This window comes from Daphnia magna, linkage group LG10, assembly GCF_020631705.1.
Source record: "Daphnia magna isolate NIES linkage group LG10, ASM2063170v1.1, whole genome shotgun sequence".
Classification (NCBI taxonomy): domain Eukaryota; kingdom Metazoa; phylum Arthropoda; class Branchiopoda; order Diplostraca; family Daphniidae; genus Daphnia; species Daphnia magna.
In genome coordinates, this window is record NC_059191.1 from 5687578 (window position 1) to 5703001 (window position 15424).

Below are 15424 nucleotides of genomic sequence, written 5' to 3' on the forward strand. Positions count from 1 at the left end.
CAGCAGGACATGCGCTAATAACGGAGCCTCAAACTGCTGTTCCGACCCTTTTATTATACTTCTTTTTCATCTTTTCTTTTCTTTAGTCTTTTTTTTTTTTTTTCAGTTGTCGTATATTTCAAAGTGAAGTCATTAGCAGTTGCTCTCTTTACAGCAGGAGTTTTGCCATGAGAGCTTTCTCCTATAGTCAGTTTTTTTTACCAATTGCTGATTCTATTGTCTTATAATCAGGAAATTATTAATTTCGTTTGTTTCGATTTTCAGAAACGGCATCTGTTTCAGAAAACGTATCTTCTCGCCGTTTTTCCCACTGAAATGGTTTGTGCAGCAAACATTTTCAGGAACATTTGCTATTCCGGTTTACTCTCTGCGATAAAAGGAAAAATCTATTTTTATCTTCTCACAGTAAAGTTGTCTGGGAATCCAATGATTCCATTGCATAGCTTACAAGTTGAGGTTCAAATATTCTAGGAAAACAAAGAGTTAATCGTTCTCAGGCATGCTTATATTTTCCTGCAAACTTCAGCTGTGTTGCACGTCCGAGAGATACAGATACAGGGTTTATAGATCTTTAGAAAGTTGCCTGGTTTCCGCCAAGCGTAAAGAGGTGCGACTAGTGCGCCTCGTAGGGCTCGACCCCACGTTGACCGGGGAGCTTTTTCATCGATTCAGTGCGGAGATAATTTTTTTCTGTGCGGTGATTTCGGTGCTCGGTGCTGTAAGGACGGGGAATGAAAATAGTTTTCCTTACTTTTAATATTGAATATGGGGAATACTTGTGTGTGATGATGATGAGTTTATTGTTGCACACAGTTTTTGCCAAAGACCGAGATAACAAATAACAAGACGGGTCCGATTAAAAGAGACTTACTGACGAAGACTGCAAATAGACTCGGAGATGAACGAAAAGTGACTGAAACATGACTGACACAGGACTAACTCAAGACTGACTCAAGACTGACTCAAGACTGACTCAAGACTGACTCAAGACTGACTGACAATCGGGGAAAAGGGCAACATTTATACGAAGGAGCAAGGTCACTTAGGGTTAGGTGTCGCAAAGGGAATTAATATTTTGCGTGTAAATGTAACACCTATGTGGAGAATTCACACGTTTGAAGGCCAGGTACAAGGGAGATTGAAGGCCGGAGCCATCGGTAGATGACCTATCGGCGGAAGAGGGGAAAAGGGTTGTAAGCGTGGGAAAGGAGAAAAAGGATGTAAGGAACGCGGCTGACCGTTCCTTACAGTGCCATCCCCGATTAAAATCCCCGAATTGATTTATTTATTGTTATTTATTGTTTTGATAAAAATAGAAAATAATGAGTTAACTACCTTTCTCTTATGAGATGGAGAATGAGGTTTCATAGTTTTTCGGGAAACGTCACAATTCGAATTGTTCTTTTATTCAGAAAAGGAGATCGCAGAGGAAATCCATCGATTTTCACGGCAACTTCAGCCTCAGGTCTGTTGACTAAGCTTGAGCCATCATACTTCTCAAGACTGTCTTTAACATTCGAAATTCTACTTAATAAGATTCTTAGATCAATTTGAAAAAAATAAATGTTATATAGTAGTTGTACTCTACAACTATATATAGTAGTTGTACTCTACAACTATATATAGTAGTTGTACTCTACAACTATATATTGTCGCGGGTGAAAAGGGGTAAACATTATCTCCTAACACAGATGATTCACCCGCTCTTTGGACTATGTTGCGAGCGTGGGAATGATTCATCTTAAGTTTATCTGTACTAAAGAAGATACGGAGACATGCGCTCCGGAAAAGGGCGTATATTGTATTTCGGTATAAATACCAGCGTAAAATTCAGTTAAAGTGTAGTTCCCTGGAGTCTTCAGACGCTCTTCGAGTTTGGTATGGTCATCCCTTATTGTTATTAGTTAAAAGTGAATAATTGTCTAGAATTTAAGTCATCACTTGTTGTATTCGTGTATTCTCGTGTCCAATACAACTCGTGTGACAATTGGTGGAGATACAGTCCGTTACCCGTGAGTAACGAAATCGTGCTTTAAGTGGCAATTGTTAAGAACGCAGCTCGTTACCAGTAAGTGACGAAGTCGTGCTGCAGTTGTGGTTAGCTTATGCCGACGAAGAAAAACCCACGACTACCCAGTTGCCCAAGAGACCCCAGCCGACGATTACACCCACTTCAAGAACTGTCAAGCGCTCCCGAAGAGGCTTTACTCACCCCAGACTCATTATTGGAGAGTGGAACTTCCGTTGTTGGTGAAGCCCAAACTCTTGAAGGTACCATTTCAAGAGAGCCCCTAATTGAAGAAGCTGACAGCCAGGGCGAATCAACCGAGGCTGAAGATTTAAACTCGGATCCAGAAACCGAGGTCGTGTTGAGAGCTGCAAGTCCAGTTGTTCCAGTCGGCGGACAACAAGTTATAGTGCCAACAGGGCATATTATGCAGCAGCAAAGACAAGCTATGACAGCTGTCAGAAAATTCATCAGCCCGCCTATATTTCGAGGTGGTCCGGATGAAGATGCGCGCCAATGGATGGAGCGTTATGAGACGATTTATTCCCACAATGGATGGGGTGATGCTGATAAACGTAATAATTTCAGCATGTACTTGGATGACACTGCAAGAAACTGGTTCCTGTGCGCAAGAGTCCCGAACGACTGGAACGACGTTGCGGCTCAACCTGCGGCAGGAGGAAACCCTGCCACGCCTGCAGTTACCGGTCTTCGTTCGATGTTTTTAAAAGAGTTTCAACCTGATAACTACGGTCTTTTTCAAGAGACAAGGCTAAGGAGCAGAACACAAGGAATGGATGAACCAACCGTTAGGTACTATTACGAAATCCTCAACCTTTGCAGAATGGTCGATCCAAATATGACGGAAGCACACCGATTGGAACATCTTTTTCGAGGACTTCGACCGGCTCTTCTTAGAAAAATCTATCCGATGAAACCGAAAACATGTGAAGAATTTTTGACACTGGCAAAATCATATACAGAAGCATCGCTCATGTCCGAAGCAAGAGGATGGAAAGACGCAGCAATGGAATCACAGAAACCCCCTGAGCAGTCACCGAACCTTTCCGTCGTCTATCCAGACCAGCAGGCAGAATTTATGAAATCAATGCGTGAATTAATCCAAGAAACCTGTGAGAAATTAATGGCAAAGGAGAAAAACGAGCAAGGAAAAGCAGAAGTTACCTTTAACCCCAAGGGACGTACCATTGATGGTAAACCGAACTGCTTCCATTGCAAGAAGTCCGGACATATCGCCCGGCACTGTTTTAAAAATCCGGAATCTCCAAATTACAAGGCTCCGAAACTGGATGGAGCATCGGCAGCGACGCCAACGGCGAACACAGCAGTTAACCTGGCGACTCAAGCTCCTAACGAGCAGGAAGAAAAGCACCTATTAAATTTCGATGGAACAAACTTGATTAAAGAACCTGTGTTTTGTGGTGAGGTGAAGGCAACGGCAATAATTGACACTGGTGCCGCTGTGACAGTGATCTCTCCCGATTTATTGAAGAAAACACAATTCATTCAGCAGCCATGGGATGGTTCTGGAATTATCCTCGCTAATGGATCACGAGTAATGCCCCTAGGAGCAGCCGAAATTCTAGTGACGCACAAAAACAGATCTGTGAAAGGAAAAGCAATAGTTATGGCAATGTCAGGAATGGAACTGTTAATGGGAAATGATTTCCTCGCACAATTTGGATCGATACGGATTAATTACCAGACAGAAAAACCTTTTCTCACCATGGGTGATTTTCCGCTTGCGGCTATGTCTCTTCCAGCCGAGGAAGAATCTGAAGCCACCGTGTTAGTGTCTAATGAACGTCAGGAAATTCCTGCGTATTCAATTAAACCAGTTCCAGCAAAAGTGTCGAGCAAAATGGAAGGTGCTTGTGTCTTGAAACCTTCGAATTCGCTTATGGCCACAACAAGTCTGTCTACGGGACACGCCATCGTGCAGAACGACCTGGAAAATATTCCCGTAGCAAACCTGTCCCCCAAATCAGTATGGCTGGAAAAAGGTGTAACGCTGGGTACATTAGAAGAATTCCAAGAGGGGGAAAACGCCAAAGACTCTAATGAAGCTTCAGGAGAAGTTACGGTGGAGAAAGTGAGTCAAAAAGAAGAAAAATTATTGGATAATTTGAAAAGCAAAATCGGAAAAAACCTGGATGAAAATCAGAAAAGTGAGGTGTTGAAAATCCTTAGAAATTCCATCAGTTGTCTTGCCTTTGATGAAGATGATTTGGGACACTGTACGTTGGTGGAGCATGACATTAACACTGGAGTTAACCCTCCAATTCACCAGCTCCCTTATAAGAGTGCCTGGAAAGAACGAGCAGTGATCCAAACACAGGTAGAGGGAATGCTACGTCAGGGAATAATCGAACACTCGGACAGCCCTTGGTCTTCGCCTGTAGTCCTAGTAAAGAAGAAAGATGGAACTTGGCGTTTTTGTGTGGATTACCGCAAACTTAATGCGGTTACCGTAAAAGATTCCTATCCACTGCCTCGGATAGCTGATACATTGAGCCGCCTGGAGGGCGCTACAATTTTCTCCAGCATGGATCTTCAAGCCGGATATCATCAGGTTCCGGTTACCAGCAGGGATAGACCGAAGACAGCGTTCATAACGGCGGATGGATTGTATCAGTTCCGCGCTCTTCCATTTGGATTGACCAATGCCCCGGGCACCTTTCAGCGGGCAATGGATATTATTTTGGCTGGACTTCGATGGACGACGTGTTTGGTGTACCTAGATGACGTCATCGTCTATTCAGCAACGTTTGAACAACATTTGGAACGACTCCAATCAGTGATGGATTGCCTTGCGAAAGCCAATCTGAAACTGAAATGGTCAAAATGTTCATTTGCCGAGAATAACCTAAAAGTATTAGGACACGTCGTTACCCAGGAAGGTGTTGGCCCGGACCCTGAAAAATTAAAGGCAGTGGAAAAGTTCCCATGCCCGGCAGACGGTCACTCGATAGCAAACAAAATCAAACGAGTGCAAAGTTTTCTAGGATTGTGCTCCTATTATCGACGTCACATCCAAAATTTTGCAGCCATTGCACGCCCGCTCACATCGCTAACAAAGAAAGAAATTCCATTCATTTGGGGAGTAGATCAAGTTAAAAGTTTCAACGCTCTAAAAATAGCACTTACATCGGCTCCAGTGCTCGCTCATCCAAACTACGATTTGCCAATGGAAATTCTACCAGATGCCTGTGGTTTTGGAATAGGAGGTGTGTTAGCCCAACGCATCGATGGAGTCGAAAGACCAGTGGCATACTCAAGCCGATTGCTATCTAAATCCGAAACGAATTATTCAATCACGGAAAAAGAGTGTCTTGCATTAGTGTGGTGTCTTACCAAGTTCAGATGTTTTGTGTGGGACTGCCAAGTGAAAGTGATCACTGATCATCAAGCATTGTGTTGGCTAATGAGCAAACGGGACCTCGCTGGACGTCTGGCACGTTGGAGTCTTTCACTGCAGGAGTACGATATAACTATCGTATATCGTAGTGGAAAGGTTCACGACAACGCCGACTGCCTATCACGAAACCCACTTCAGCAGGTGGAAGAAATGGAAGATGTCCGTTGCTTTATCGTTGCAGCTGTCGGATCAGAGGCATCGGACATCCTTTCTCTCGAAGACGATGATTCAGTCGTCAGCAAACAGAGAGCTCATCGTGAGTGGAACGAAAAAATCTTGAATCTCCAGGAAGGCAAGAAAAGAGTGAAAAACTTTGTGCTGTGCAACAGAAAACTTTACAAAGAAACGTTTAAGGGTGGAAAAAATTACAGAAGATTATGTGTACCCGCGGATTTTCGCGAAAAAATTTTGCAAGCTTTTCACGATGACATTGTTTCCGGCCATTTAGGCATCAAACGTACTCTCCATAAAATTGGGAATAGATTCTTTTTGCCCAAAATGAATCTTGACATAACCCGCTACATTCAGAGTTGCGTGAGCTGTCAAGGAAGAAAAGGAGTTCCAGACCGACCTCCAGGATTCCTGCAATGCATAAAAGTAGAAAGACCTTTTGAGAAATTGGGTATGGATCTGCTAGGTCCATTCCCTTTGTCTCATAAGGGTAACAAAATGATAATTGTTGCAGTGGATTATCTTACTAAGTGGGTCGAATTAAAGGCTATGCCAACCGGCAAAGCAGATGACGTCGCTGAATTATTCGTTAACCAAATTTTCCTACGCCATGGAGCTCCAGAACAAATCATCACCGACCGAGGAAAATGCTTCGTGGCTGAATTAACCCAAGCGGTGGTCAAGAAGCTACACACCAACCACAAGACGACATCCAGTTATCATCCTCAAGCGAACGGGGCTGTGGAAAGAATGAACCATACGTTAGCAGCGATGATTTCTATGTATGTTAGTACAGACCAGCGTGATTGGGACGAGACCCTGCAGTACGTGTGCTTCGCGTACAACACAGCTAGGCAGGAATCCACCGGATACTCCCCATTCTTTCTCCTATATGGACGCGAGCCGAAATTACCAATCGACTTGGAGCTGGGTGCTGATGCAAATCCATTACCGACCGAAGATGACGCCACTTTAGACTACGCTGATCGCCTATTGCTTGAATTATCAACAGCAAGAGAAATAGTGAAAATTAGAATGGAAGAAGTAAAAAATAAACAGAAAGAAAGGTATGACTCACTTCACCGGGAGTTATCCTTCCGAGCAGGAGATTTAGTGCTAGTCTACAAGCCATTCAGAAAAGTGGGAAAATCCGAAAAACTTCTCCATCGATGGTTAGGACCTTTTAAAGTGTTAAGAAAAACCACACCGGTGAATTATGAAGTAATATCAGCAACAGGACGAGGAAAAACGGATATTGTGCACGTCATCCGTATGAAGCCATTTTTCGAAATTCCCATAGAGTGGCAACGACCACAAGAGATGCCTCCCAGCAATTCAGAGGAAAACGCTGGAAAAGAACAAAAAGATAAAGAAGCCGAATCAGAAGATGTAACTGTTGTGAGCAATCCCCAAACAGTAGCAGACGACGAGGGAACACTTCCCGCACATCCCACAGCAGATGGCGTTACGGTAGTACCTCCTGTCCCGGCCGGGGAAACACCGGCAACAAGACCCATCCGTAATAGAAGACCACTGGCTAGGTACCTAACTTACTTGGTCCCATTCCTGATGCTCCTGGTAACAATTACTAGCCCGCCAATGGCCATGGCCCTTATCCTGCGGGAAAATACAATATTCAAGGAACATGTAGATGTCGCATTCAGTGAATCAGCATGGGCAATTGTTACGGACCTCGATTTAGGACCGGCCGGAGCAGCAATAGCTTATTTGCAGCAGAAAATTCTCCAACAGCAAGCAGTGGCAGAAAAATGGAGGCTGACTGGATCTCGACCTCAGAAAATAGCAGCAAAAAGGATGTTCAGCAAGTTAAGAAGCTTCACAAAGGACCTGGAAAGCGTGACTGAACAATTAACGACCGTGAAAGAAGCCCTAAACACCAACCCGAGAAACCGACATAGTCTCATCGACGGAGGCGGGTCAGCTCTAAAGTGGCTTTTTGGTGTTTCAACGCAGCAAGACCTAGAAGAATTAAATGGTCAAGTGCAACGGGTTAAGCTAAACCAAAAGGAAATGATACACAAGGAAAAACAAGCTACCGTGCTGAACGAATCACTGTGGGAATCCAGAGCCAATGCTCAGTTGATCAAGGAACTCCGAGGACAGTTCGCAAACCTGCAAACGGTTACGGCGCAAATATGAGAATGGAATTCAAAATTGGAAGAACTTGACTTAGACCATTTTGAGTACTTCTTCCAGCTAGATGACACCTTTGAGGCAATGTACCAGATCCTACAATGGTTACACCAACTCGCTGACAGCCTCAATATTGGATTCAGCCTATTAGCAAATGGACATTTAGCACCAAAAATCATCGCTCCAGCAAGATTCAATGCAGTTATAAAAAATGTTAACAGACAGTTACCTAGAGGATGGTCCATTTCCAGCGATGAGTTTTGGGTCGCTTATCGGGAAGCCACAGTCACGGTAGCAGCACTGGAACATCAATTCAGAATATTTATCCAAGTTCCTATCTTCGATCACGCTCAACAATACAAACTATTTCAAGTTATAAGCCTGCCAGGAGCTGCAGATAATGGAACGCATAGCGTGAGCTTCAGCAACTTACCCGGCTTTCTTGCAGTGGCCGCCGACCTCGAGACATTTCTGGAGCTGTCCAAAGATGATGTCCGGGAGTGCAGCAAGATCGGCCGGCCGTTGTGTAAATTCCATACGGGCATCAGCAAAAGGAACGCCCGCAAGTCTTGCGCCATAGCGGTCTTCATGAACGACGTCCCACGAATCAAGACGCAGTGCCGGAAGAAATTTGCAGACTGGCGAGGACCCGAAGCGGTGTACATTGGAGCGAACCAATGGGCATTCTCGGCGACGAAATCACACGACATCGTCTTCTCATGCCCAGCCAATGTCGGACAACCGCCCCTACGAACAGTTAAATTACCAGCAGTTGGAATCTTTGAGGTACCTTTGGGATGTACAGCGAGAACGGAGGACTGGGTATTTCCAGCCAGCATGGAGGGAAATATCGAAGCGCCAAATTTACAAGCTGCGGTTCTACCATCGGTCAATGTCTTCTCCCAGGATCCGACCAGCAACAGCAGTAGGCGGCACATCGTCATCGAGATTCCGCGGGGGAATACAAGCTCCATCGACATAATAAGCGAATTACTCCAACGTAACGACCGCGCCAGGTTGGCAGCGGAAATGACGGGAGAACAGATCCATAACCTCATGGCTGAAGTGGACAAACACACTGATGCATCTTTTGCCCGATATCCCTATGAAATGATAATAGTAATGTTAGTACTAAGTATAGGAATAGTATTTTTGAGTTATAAATCTCACTTACTGAGTGAACGCTTAGCCGCTCACGAACAGCTCGATGTGGTCAGTCTACCACCCGGAGACCGCGGGAGGGAAGAACTAGAGATGCAAAACCTATAAAAAAACTCGTCCTTTCAACCTATTAATTGTCTAGGGTATAATTAGCTTATTGCCTAGTAGAAAAAACCAAAGTAGAAAAAGTTCTTTCAAAAAACAAAATGTATTAAAGAGTTCATGTAAAATACCAGGATACACAGAATTAGTTAGCGGCGTCTTCCGACCGCAAGGAATTCAGCGCCTCCAGCGCCTCCAAGCGAGCCTCCAGTTGGGATTCCATGCTAGAGTACAGGATCTCGGGGTAAAAATCCGAACGTCGCGAATGAGGATGGTAAACATCCTCACCCGACTCCATCCACCACAGAAGCCGCGCGTAGTTGTGGGAATAGAGATCACGATAACGGGCGTAGCCAGGATACGTGCTAGATGGGGAGAAAAAGACAATAAAAGAAAAAAAAAAAATATATATATATCCAAAGCAAAAAACAAACTTACCTGTAGTAAAAGTCACCTAGCTCCCAAACTTCTCCAGCAAAGGGAATGAAGTCCAAACAGGCATCCGTTTCCTTGGCATCGATTAGAAGCGCCTCGAAAAGCTTCTGGTCTAACACATCCAGTCGGCAGTGACGGCTCACAGGGTCGCAAAAAACAATTTCGGCGAACCGCACAACGGCAACGTCGAAATACCTCCGGTTCTCCAGAATTTCAGAAAAGGTGAACATCTTGAAGGACCTTTATTCAGCAAAGACCAAAAAACTACTATGCCGGCAGAAGGATGCACCCGAGTTTTATTCAGTTTCAATAACCTTCACGGATCAAATTATTACCTATCAGTTCCAAATTTTTTTTTTTCCCTTTCAATTTTTATCGGGTTTATAGTTAGCGTTAACAAGAGTGACCTTCCAGCCGTTATCACGGGTAGATTAGTACAGTCGGGTCGCCTGTCTTGAAGAAGGGGGACCTGTCGCGGGTGAAAAGGGGTAAACATTATCTCCTAACACAGATGATTCACCCGCTCGTTGGACTATGTTGCGAGCGTGGGAATGATTCATCTTAAGTTTATCTGTACTAAAGAAGATACGGAGACATGCGCTCCGGAAAAGGGCGTATATTGTATTTCGGTATAAATACCAGCGTAAAATTCAGTTAAAGTGTAGTTCCCTGGAGTCTTCAGACGCTCTTCGAGTTTGGTATGGTCATCCCTTATTGTTATTAGTTAAAAGTGAATAATTGTCTAGAATTTAAGTCATCACTTGTTGTATTCGTGTATTCTCGTGTCCAATACAACTCGTGTGACAATATAGTAGTTGTACTCTACATCTATATATAGTAGTTGTACTCTACAACTATATATAGTAGTTGTACTCTACAACTATATATAGTAGTTGCAACTGGTTTCCATAATAGTACTTAAGAGTCCACTGACAGATTTATAGTCGATGCGATGTTACTGGTGGGAATACGTTGTATCTCCAACAGCAGACGACCTGGACTGGGCGACGGACCAGTCTGCCCAGGCGTTTTTCCCTTGAGGTTTTGGTTGCTCTCGATAGGAAGCCACCACTTTAAATATAAGCCCCGACCCTAAACCTATCGGCCGTTGCTTTGTAAAAAGCAAGAGCGGTCAGTCACAAAATACACTCTCTACAGTGAACGTCGAGCCAGTGCTTCCCGTGTTAACTCAACCTACATTTTTCATCATCCAAAAACGTTGAAGTCAGAACACGGGCTGACTATTTCCTTCAGTTACATTTTCTTCGAAAAGGTCGTGCGCTTCTTTTCGTTGGATTTCAAAAATAAAAAAGAATTAAAAATTACTAAACAAAGATTGATTTAGCCGCGATCCTTTTGCTGTCTGCTCATGAAGATGACTTTGCTAAACATTGACTCCTCTGGATAATTACATCTAGATTAAAATCATTATTTAAAATACATATTATGATGTTAGAAAGACACACCTTAGCTGTTGAAATAGCTGGTGTTACTGGGATTTTTTCACAGACTTAGCCATGTACCATCTTTCACCGATGCCACACAAGATCCTGGCTAACAAATTAAACAGTACAAAGCTTGCAGTCGTTGGGCTTGTTCAATGATAAACCAAGGTTTTTTAGAACTTTTGATAAAATAATGGGGGAAATAACCAAACTATCAGGCCGCCATAGCCATTCCTCAGTACCCCTAGCGACCTGACGGTGCAATAGCCTAGTATGGCATAGGAGCACCGTCAACCCTGACGGTGTATAGACATGATCCACTGTCTAGTAGAAATTTGAAATGATGAGTGCACAAACGAGCTCATTTCTTTAAATTACAAATGCTATCTTTCCATTTTTCAAAAAATCTTTTGGTTCAGTGAAATAGGTAATTCCATTTTCCTTATTCCATGGAGCTTTGTGGATTCTACGAAATTGTACAATAGCGCAGATAAGTTGGAACAAGACATTTTTGCAAGTCGAATTCTTTTAGAAGCTTCTTTTCAACCGATACATCATTTTCAAAAGCCGAAAAGGTTACCCTAGAGTAGGGTTCAATAGTTAGACTATTGATTAGCAAATTCGGTACATGGCCAGATAGAGAAAACTGAGAGAAACTGTTTCTCTCAGAGTGGAGCAACCAGGGGTGGAATTCTGAATTTTTTCCAGTTTTAAGTAAAATACTATCATGAAAATGTCAAAAGTATATCGTATTAGTGGTTAAATTACCACTAGATTGCGCGGGCATGCGCTCAGCGCAAATATTATTCCCTATTTGACCTGTTTGGCCCCTCCAATGACCTCCCCTGCCCTTTCTGCATTCGTATAAAAAGCGCCCTCCTCCCTGCAGTGTTCGCGCCAGTTGCCGTTGGAGAGTTACCCGAGTTAGAGCTAGGGCCAGAGTAGCCTTTGTTTTTGTGCAATTAGTAGTGTGTTCGTGTTATGGCAATACAAATTCGTGATTTGTACGTTGTTTTCCGTTGTGCTTCATTACAGTACTTTCCTTGAAAAGCTAAAGTTCAATCCAAGTCAAGTAGGGGAGAACGGGGTCATCATGGACAATATTTTTATTTTTCGTTTATTTTTAATGTTGAGTATAATTCAATTCTAATTTTTGATGTGTGTGGTGTAGTAATTTCATTTCGACTTCCTTGATTTTTCTTTTTTTTTTCTTTCACAAATAAAAAAGTTGAAACCGTTCTTGTGAAGTCATTTTCTGAACAGAAGTTGAAAATGGTGGGGCAAAACTGGACAGGCACTGTATGAAATTGGACAATGCCAGTTTCAGTAATACAGTGCCATGAAAAAAAAATGTATAGGGGAGAACGGGGTCAACTTGGACACGGGTCATATTGGACAAAGACCCTAAGTGCTACATTATGGATTTTTTTTTTTAAATTTTTGTATAGACTGCAATGTTTAACGTTCTAGAAAAAATATTGATTAAAATCGAATCATTATTGTTCTTGTTATCGCAGAATAGAGGCAATTCACATCGCGGTTTCGCGTGTCAATTGTTTCGATGTCCGCCATTTTCTCTGGTTGTTTATGTCATGTTTTGCGTTGTTTGTATTGGCTGAAAGTGTTATTTCCCAATACAAAGTGGATTTTGTGAATCAGTGTTTAATTTAAAAAAAAAATTTTTTTTGTGTCAGTTAATTGCTACGTATCTTGGTTAGTATGTGTAGCAATTTCTGTTTCCAGATCACATTTCTTGTATTTTAAAAAAAATCTTTTCTGTAGGGCTGTCATGGGTTTTCAATATTGTTGTGCCCCGGGTTGCAAAAACAAACAACATTAAAGTTTGTAATGCACATTTTGTTCTAGGTAAGTCTCGACAAATTTATTAATAGTGAATGTGTCTATCTAATTCTTCTATTTGAAATCACACAGGAAAACCTTTTTAGTACACTGGAGAAACACACCCAGTCTGGGCCCCATCCCTGAATCTTGACAAAGTGTATGTTAACGCTAAGTCAGCCATGGATAGAGAGTCAAGAAGAGTAATTTTAAATGTTCAAGAGGTAATACAAATTATGAAGTATAATTTATTCATACGTTATGACAACAAAAAGTTATATGTTATAGTAATGTTACAAATAAACAAATGAAGAGTAATAACCTTCGCTTTCATCAAAAAATTTTTGTTTAAAAGACTGATTGCACAAAATGATCCAATTCCCCCATCGATAAATCTCTTGTAGGTCTCAAGGCCCTTGTAAGCCTTTAAATCTTCATGCGTGTATGGAGACTTGGAACATAGCAGGTAATTTACCAAATCAAGATTGGTTACCAGTGGCATTTTTCCTGCGATGCTAAGTCCATTGCACCAATACTCTTCGTGAATTGTATAGGGGCAATCACAACCTACTATTAATAGTTTTGCTGCATACTTACGTTTATCTTCTGACAGCCCTACAGAAAAGATTTTTTTAAAAATACAAGAAATGTGATCTGGAAACAGAAATTGCTACACATTCTAACTAAGATACGTAGCAATTAACTGACACAAAAAAAAATTGAAAAAAATTAAACACTGATTCACAAAATCCACTTTGTATTGGGAAATAACACTTTCAGCCAATACAGACAACGCAAAACATGACATAAATAACCAGAGAAAAGGCGGACATCGAAAAAATTGACACGCAAAACCGCGATGTGAATTGCCTCTATTAAAAAAATGGCCCTGTTTGATGTAATATTCTTCCCTATTACTGTAAGCATTTTAAAAGTGAAAAACACGACAAATGAATAAAATAATGATATGTGAAATAGCCAATTCATTTCTTTAATGATTGATAAAAAACTTAAGTTTTAATGCCTTTCCAGTGTTAAGTTATTAACGAAATACTAAATAGCACCGGGTTGGTTCATTTTGGACACACAGTTTTGGGGTCATATCGGACAACTTCGATATTGGAGTGGGAGGTGCTTGTGGAGAAGCCATATACGCCCGTTTGTTTACATTCTGCTAAAAATAAGATATCGATTACAAATCGATACTCGATACTCTGTTAAGCCCTCCCATTTTACTCTACCCGCCTACAAATTGTCCATTTCAGCCCCCTATTTCGTAAAAATAACATAACTCTCTATTTTTCATTTCTATTGCAAATATTTCACTATGAATGAATAAAATATTGAATAAGCAGTCTACCCATATTTTTTTAAAATTTATTTTATGTCTCCTTATGAGGAAAATGGCAGTGTCCAATCTCACACCGTCCCTGTCCAGTTTCGCCCCGCCGTTTAAATAAAAACTTAAAAAAACAGACTTCATTAAAATCCTTATAACTCGTTTATTTTAAGACTTAAAAATTACAAAAAAATTGTGGAGTTATCCAAGAAGGTGCTGCACCATTAACTAAAAATAAATATTAGAAAAAGAACATAGAAATCTAAATAAAGAGGAAAGAAATTTTTTGTCCAGTTTGACCCCGTTCTCCCCTACATATGTTTGATGGCTACATTCATGCTATGTTCATTTATTCACATCATTTTAAATTTTGCGTTAAAATAAGGTATTTATATCTGCTTTGATGAAATGGGGGGTTAAATTGGACATTTCGTTTGTTTTTTTGAAAAAAGGGGAGTTCCCAACAAGGGATCAATTATCGAAATACAATCGATTGATACAACAAACAGACGACAGTCATGCTTCTTTGAGAAGAAATGGCTAATGGTAGTGGAATAGTCTTTGATAGCTCATTATACATTGGGGAAATTCCATTCATCACTTTAGATAATATCTCAAGTAATTTATTTTCAAAATTCTTACATTTAAGATGTATGTGATGAAGGGCAAAAAGTTACATTGTTACTGAAATAAGAAAAAAGAATTCTATTTTTGTTTCTGGTAGGCATACCACATGTGAAATTAGTTCAATATTAAATCCTCATTCGTCTAATATTTTAAGGTCAATTGATATTTTGGCTCTTTGATGAAAACACTGGCCAATTTTTCAACTCCTTAACTGCTGAATTTTTTAAGTGTGAGTCTACTGCATCAAAAGACAAAGGCATCATTTTGGATCAGCATTGTTCAAACTAACAAGCCTGTGTGATCAGCTTATTAAAGGACAATCTTTCTCGAGGTAAAATATTTCATGTAATCTTTTATTTTTAAACATATTGTAAGAGATGTTGTTTGGTGAGCAGTCATGTCATCAGTCATAAGCATCGAAGCTGTGACTTCACACTCAACCATAGTCCACCACGTGTTTTTACTATAAATGAACCAAAATTTGTTTCTTTCCTTTTCTAGTAATCCTTCTCTTGGATATTGATTGGTCGGGCTGGTTTTCACCAACAAAATAAGGCAAGAAAAAATAGACGTTGTGTGTTTCATGTCTCCAACAATCATTTAATAGATTTCTTTGAATCAGATGACTAGATAATATGTAAAGAAACGTTTAGATCCCAAACCACAAGAAAAAGACATAAGAGCTGCTATTGCTAAAGTTCTTA

General features: G+C 41.2%; 1 protein-coding gene and 2 long non-coding RNA genes across 3 annotated transcripts; 1 reads left to right on the forward strand and 2 right to left on the reverse strand.

The window, feature by feature from the left end:
* Positions 1 to 9180: 9180 nt before the first annotated feature.
* Positions 9181 to 10124, reverse strand: LOC123476871. Its single transcript, XM_045179808.1, has 2 exons — positions 9474 to 10124; positions 9181 to 9400 (listed from the first exon to the last, which is right to left on the reverse strand). Exons 1-2 carry the CDS (start codon positions 9698 to 9700, stop codon positions 9181 to 9183), a joined length of 447 nt encoding a protein of 148 aa, XP_045035743.1. The 5' UTR covers positions 9701 to 10124.
* Positions 10125 to 12913: 2789 nt separating this feature from the next.
* Positions 12914 to 13415, forward strand: LOC123476800. Its single transcript, XR_006651662.1, has 2 exons — positions 12914 to 12978; positions 13159 to 13415. It is a non-coding gene; the product is annotated as an uncharacterized LOC123476800 (long non-coding RNA).
* LOC116934951 lies at positions 12983 to 13586 on the reverse strand. The gene is made up of 2 exons (XR_004401085.2): positions 13439 to 13586; positions 12983 to 13369 (listed from the first exon to the last, which is right to left on the reverse strand). It is a non-coding gene; the product is annotated as an uncharacterized LOC116934951 (long non-coding RNA).
* Between the last annotated feature and the right edge of the window lie 1838 nt (positions 13587 to 15424).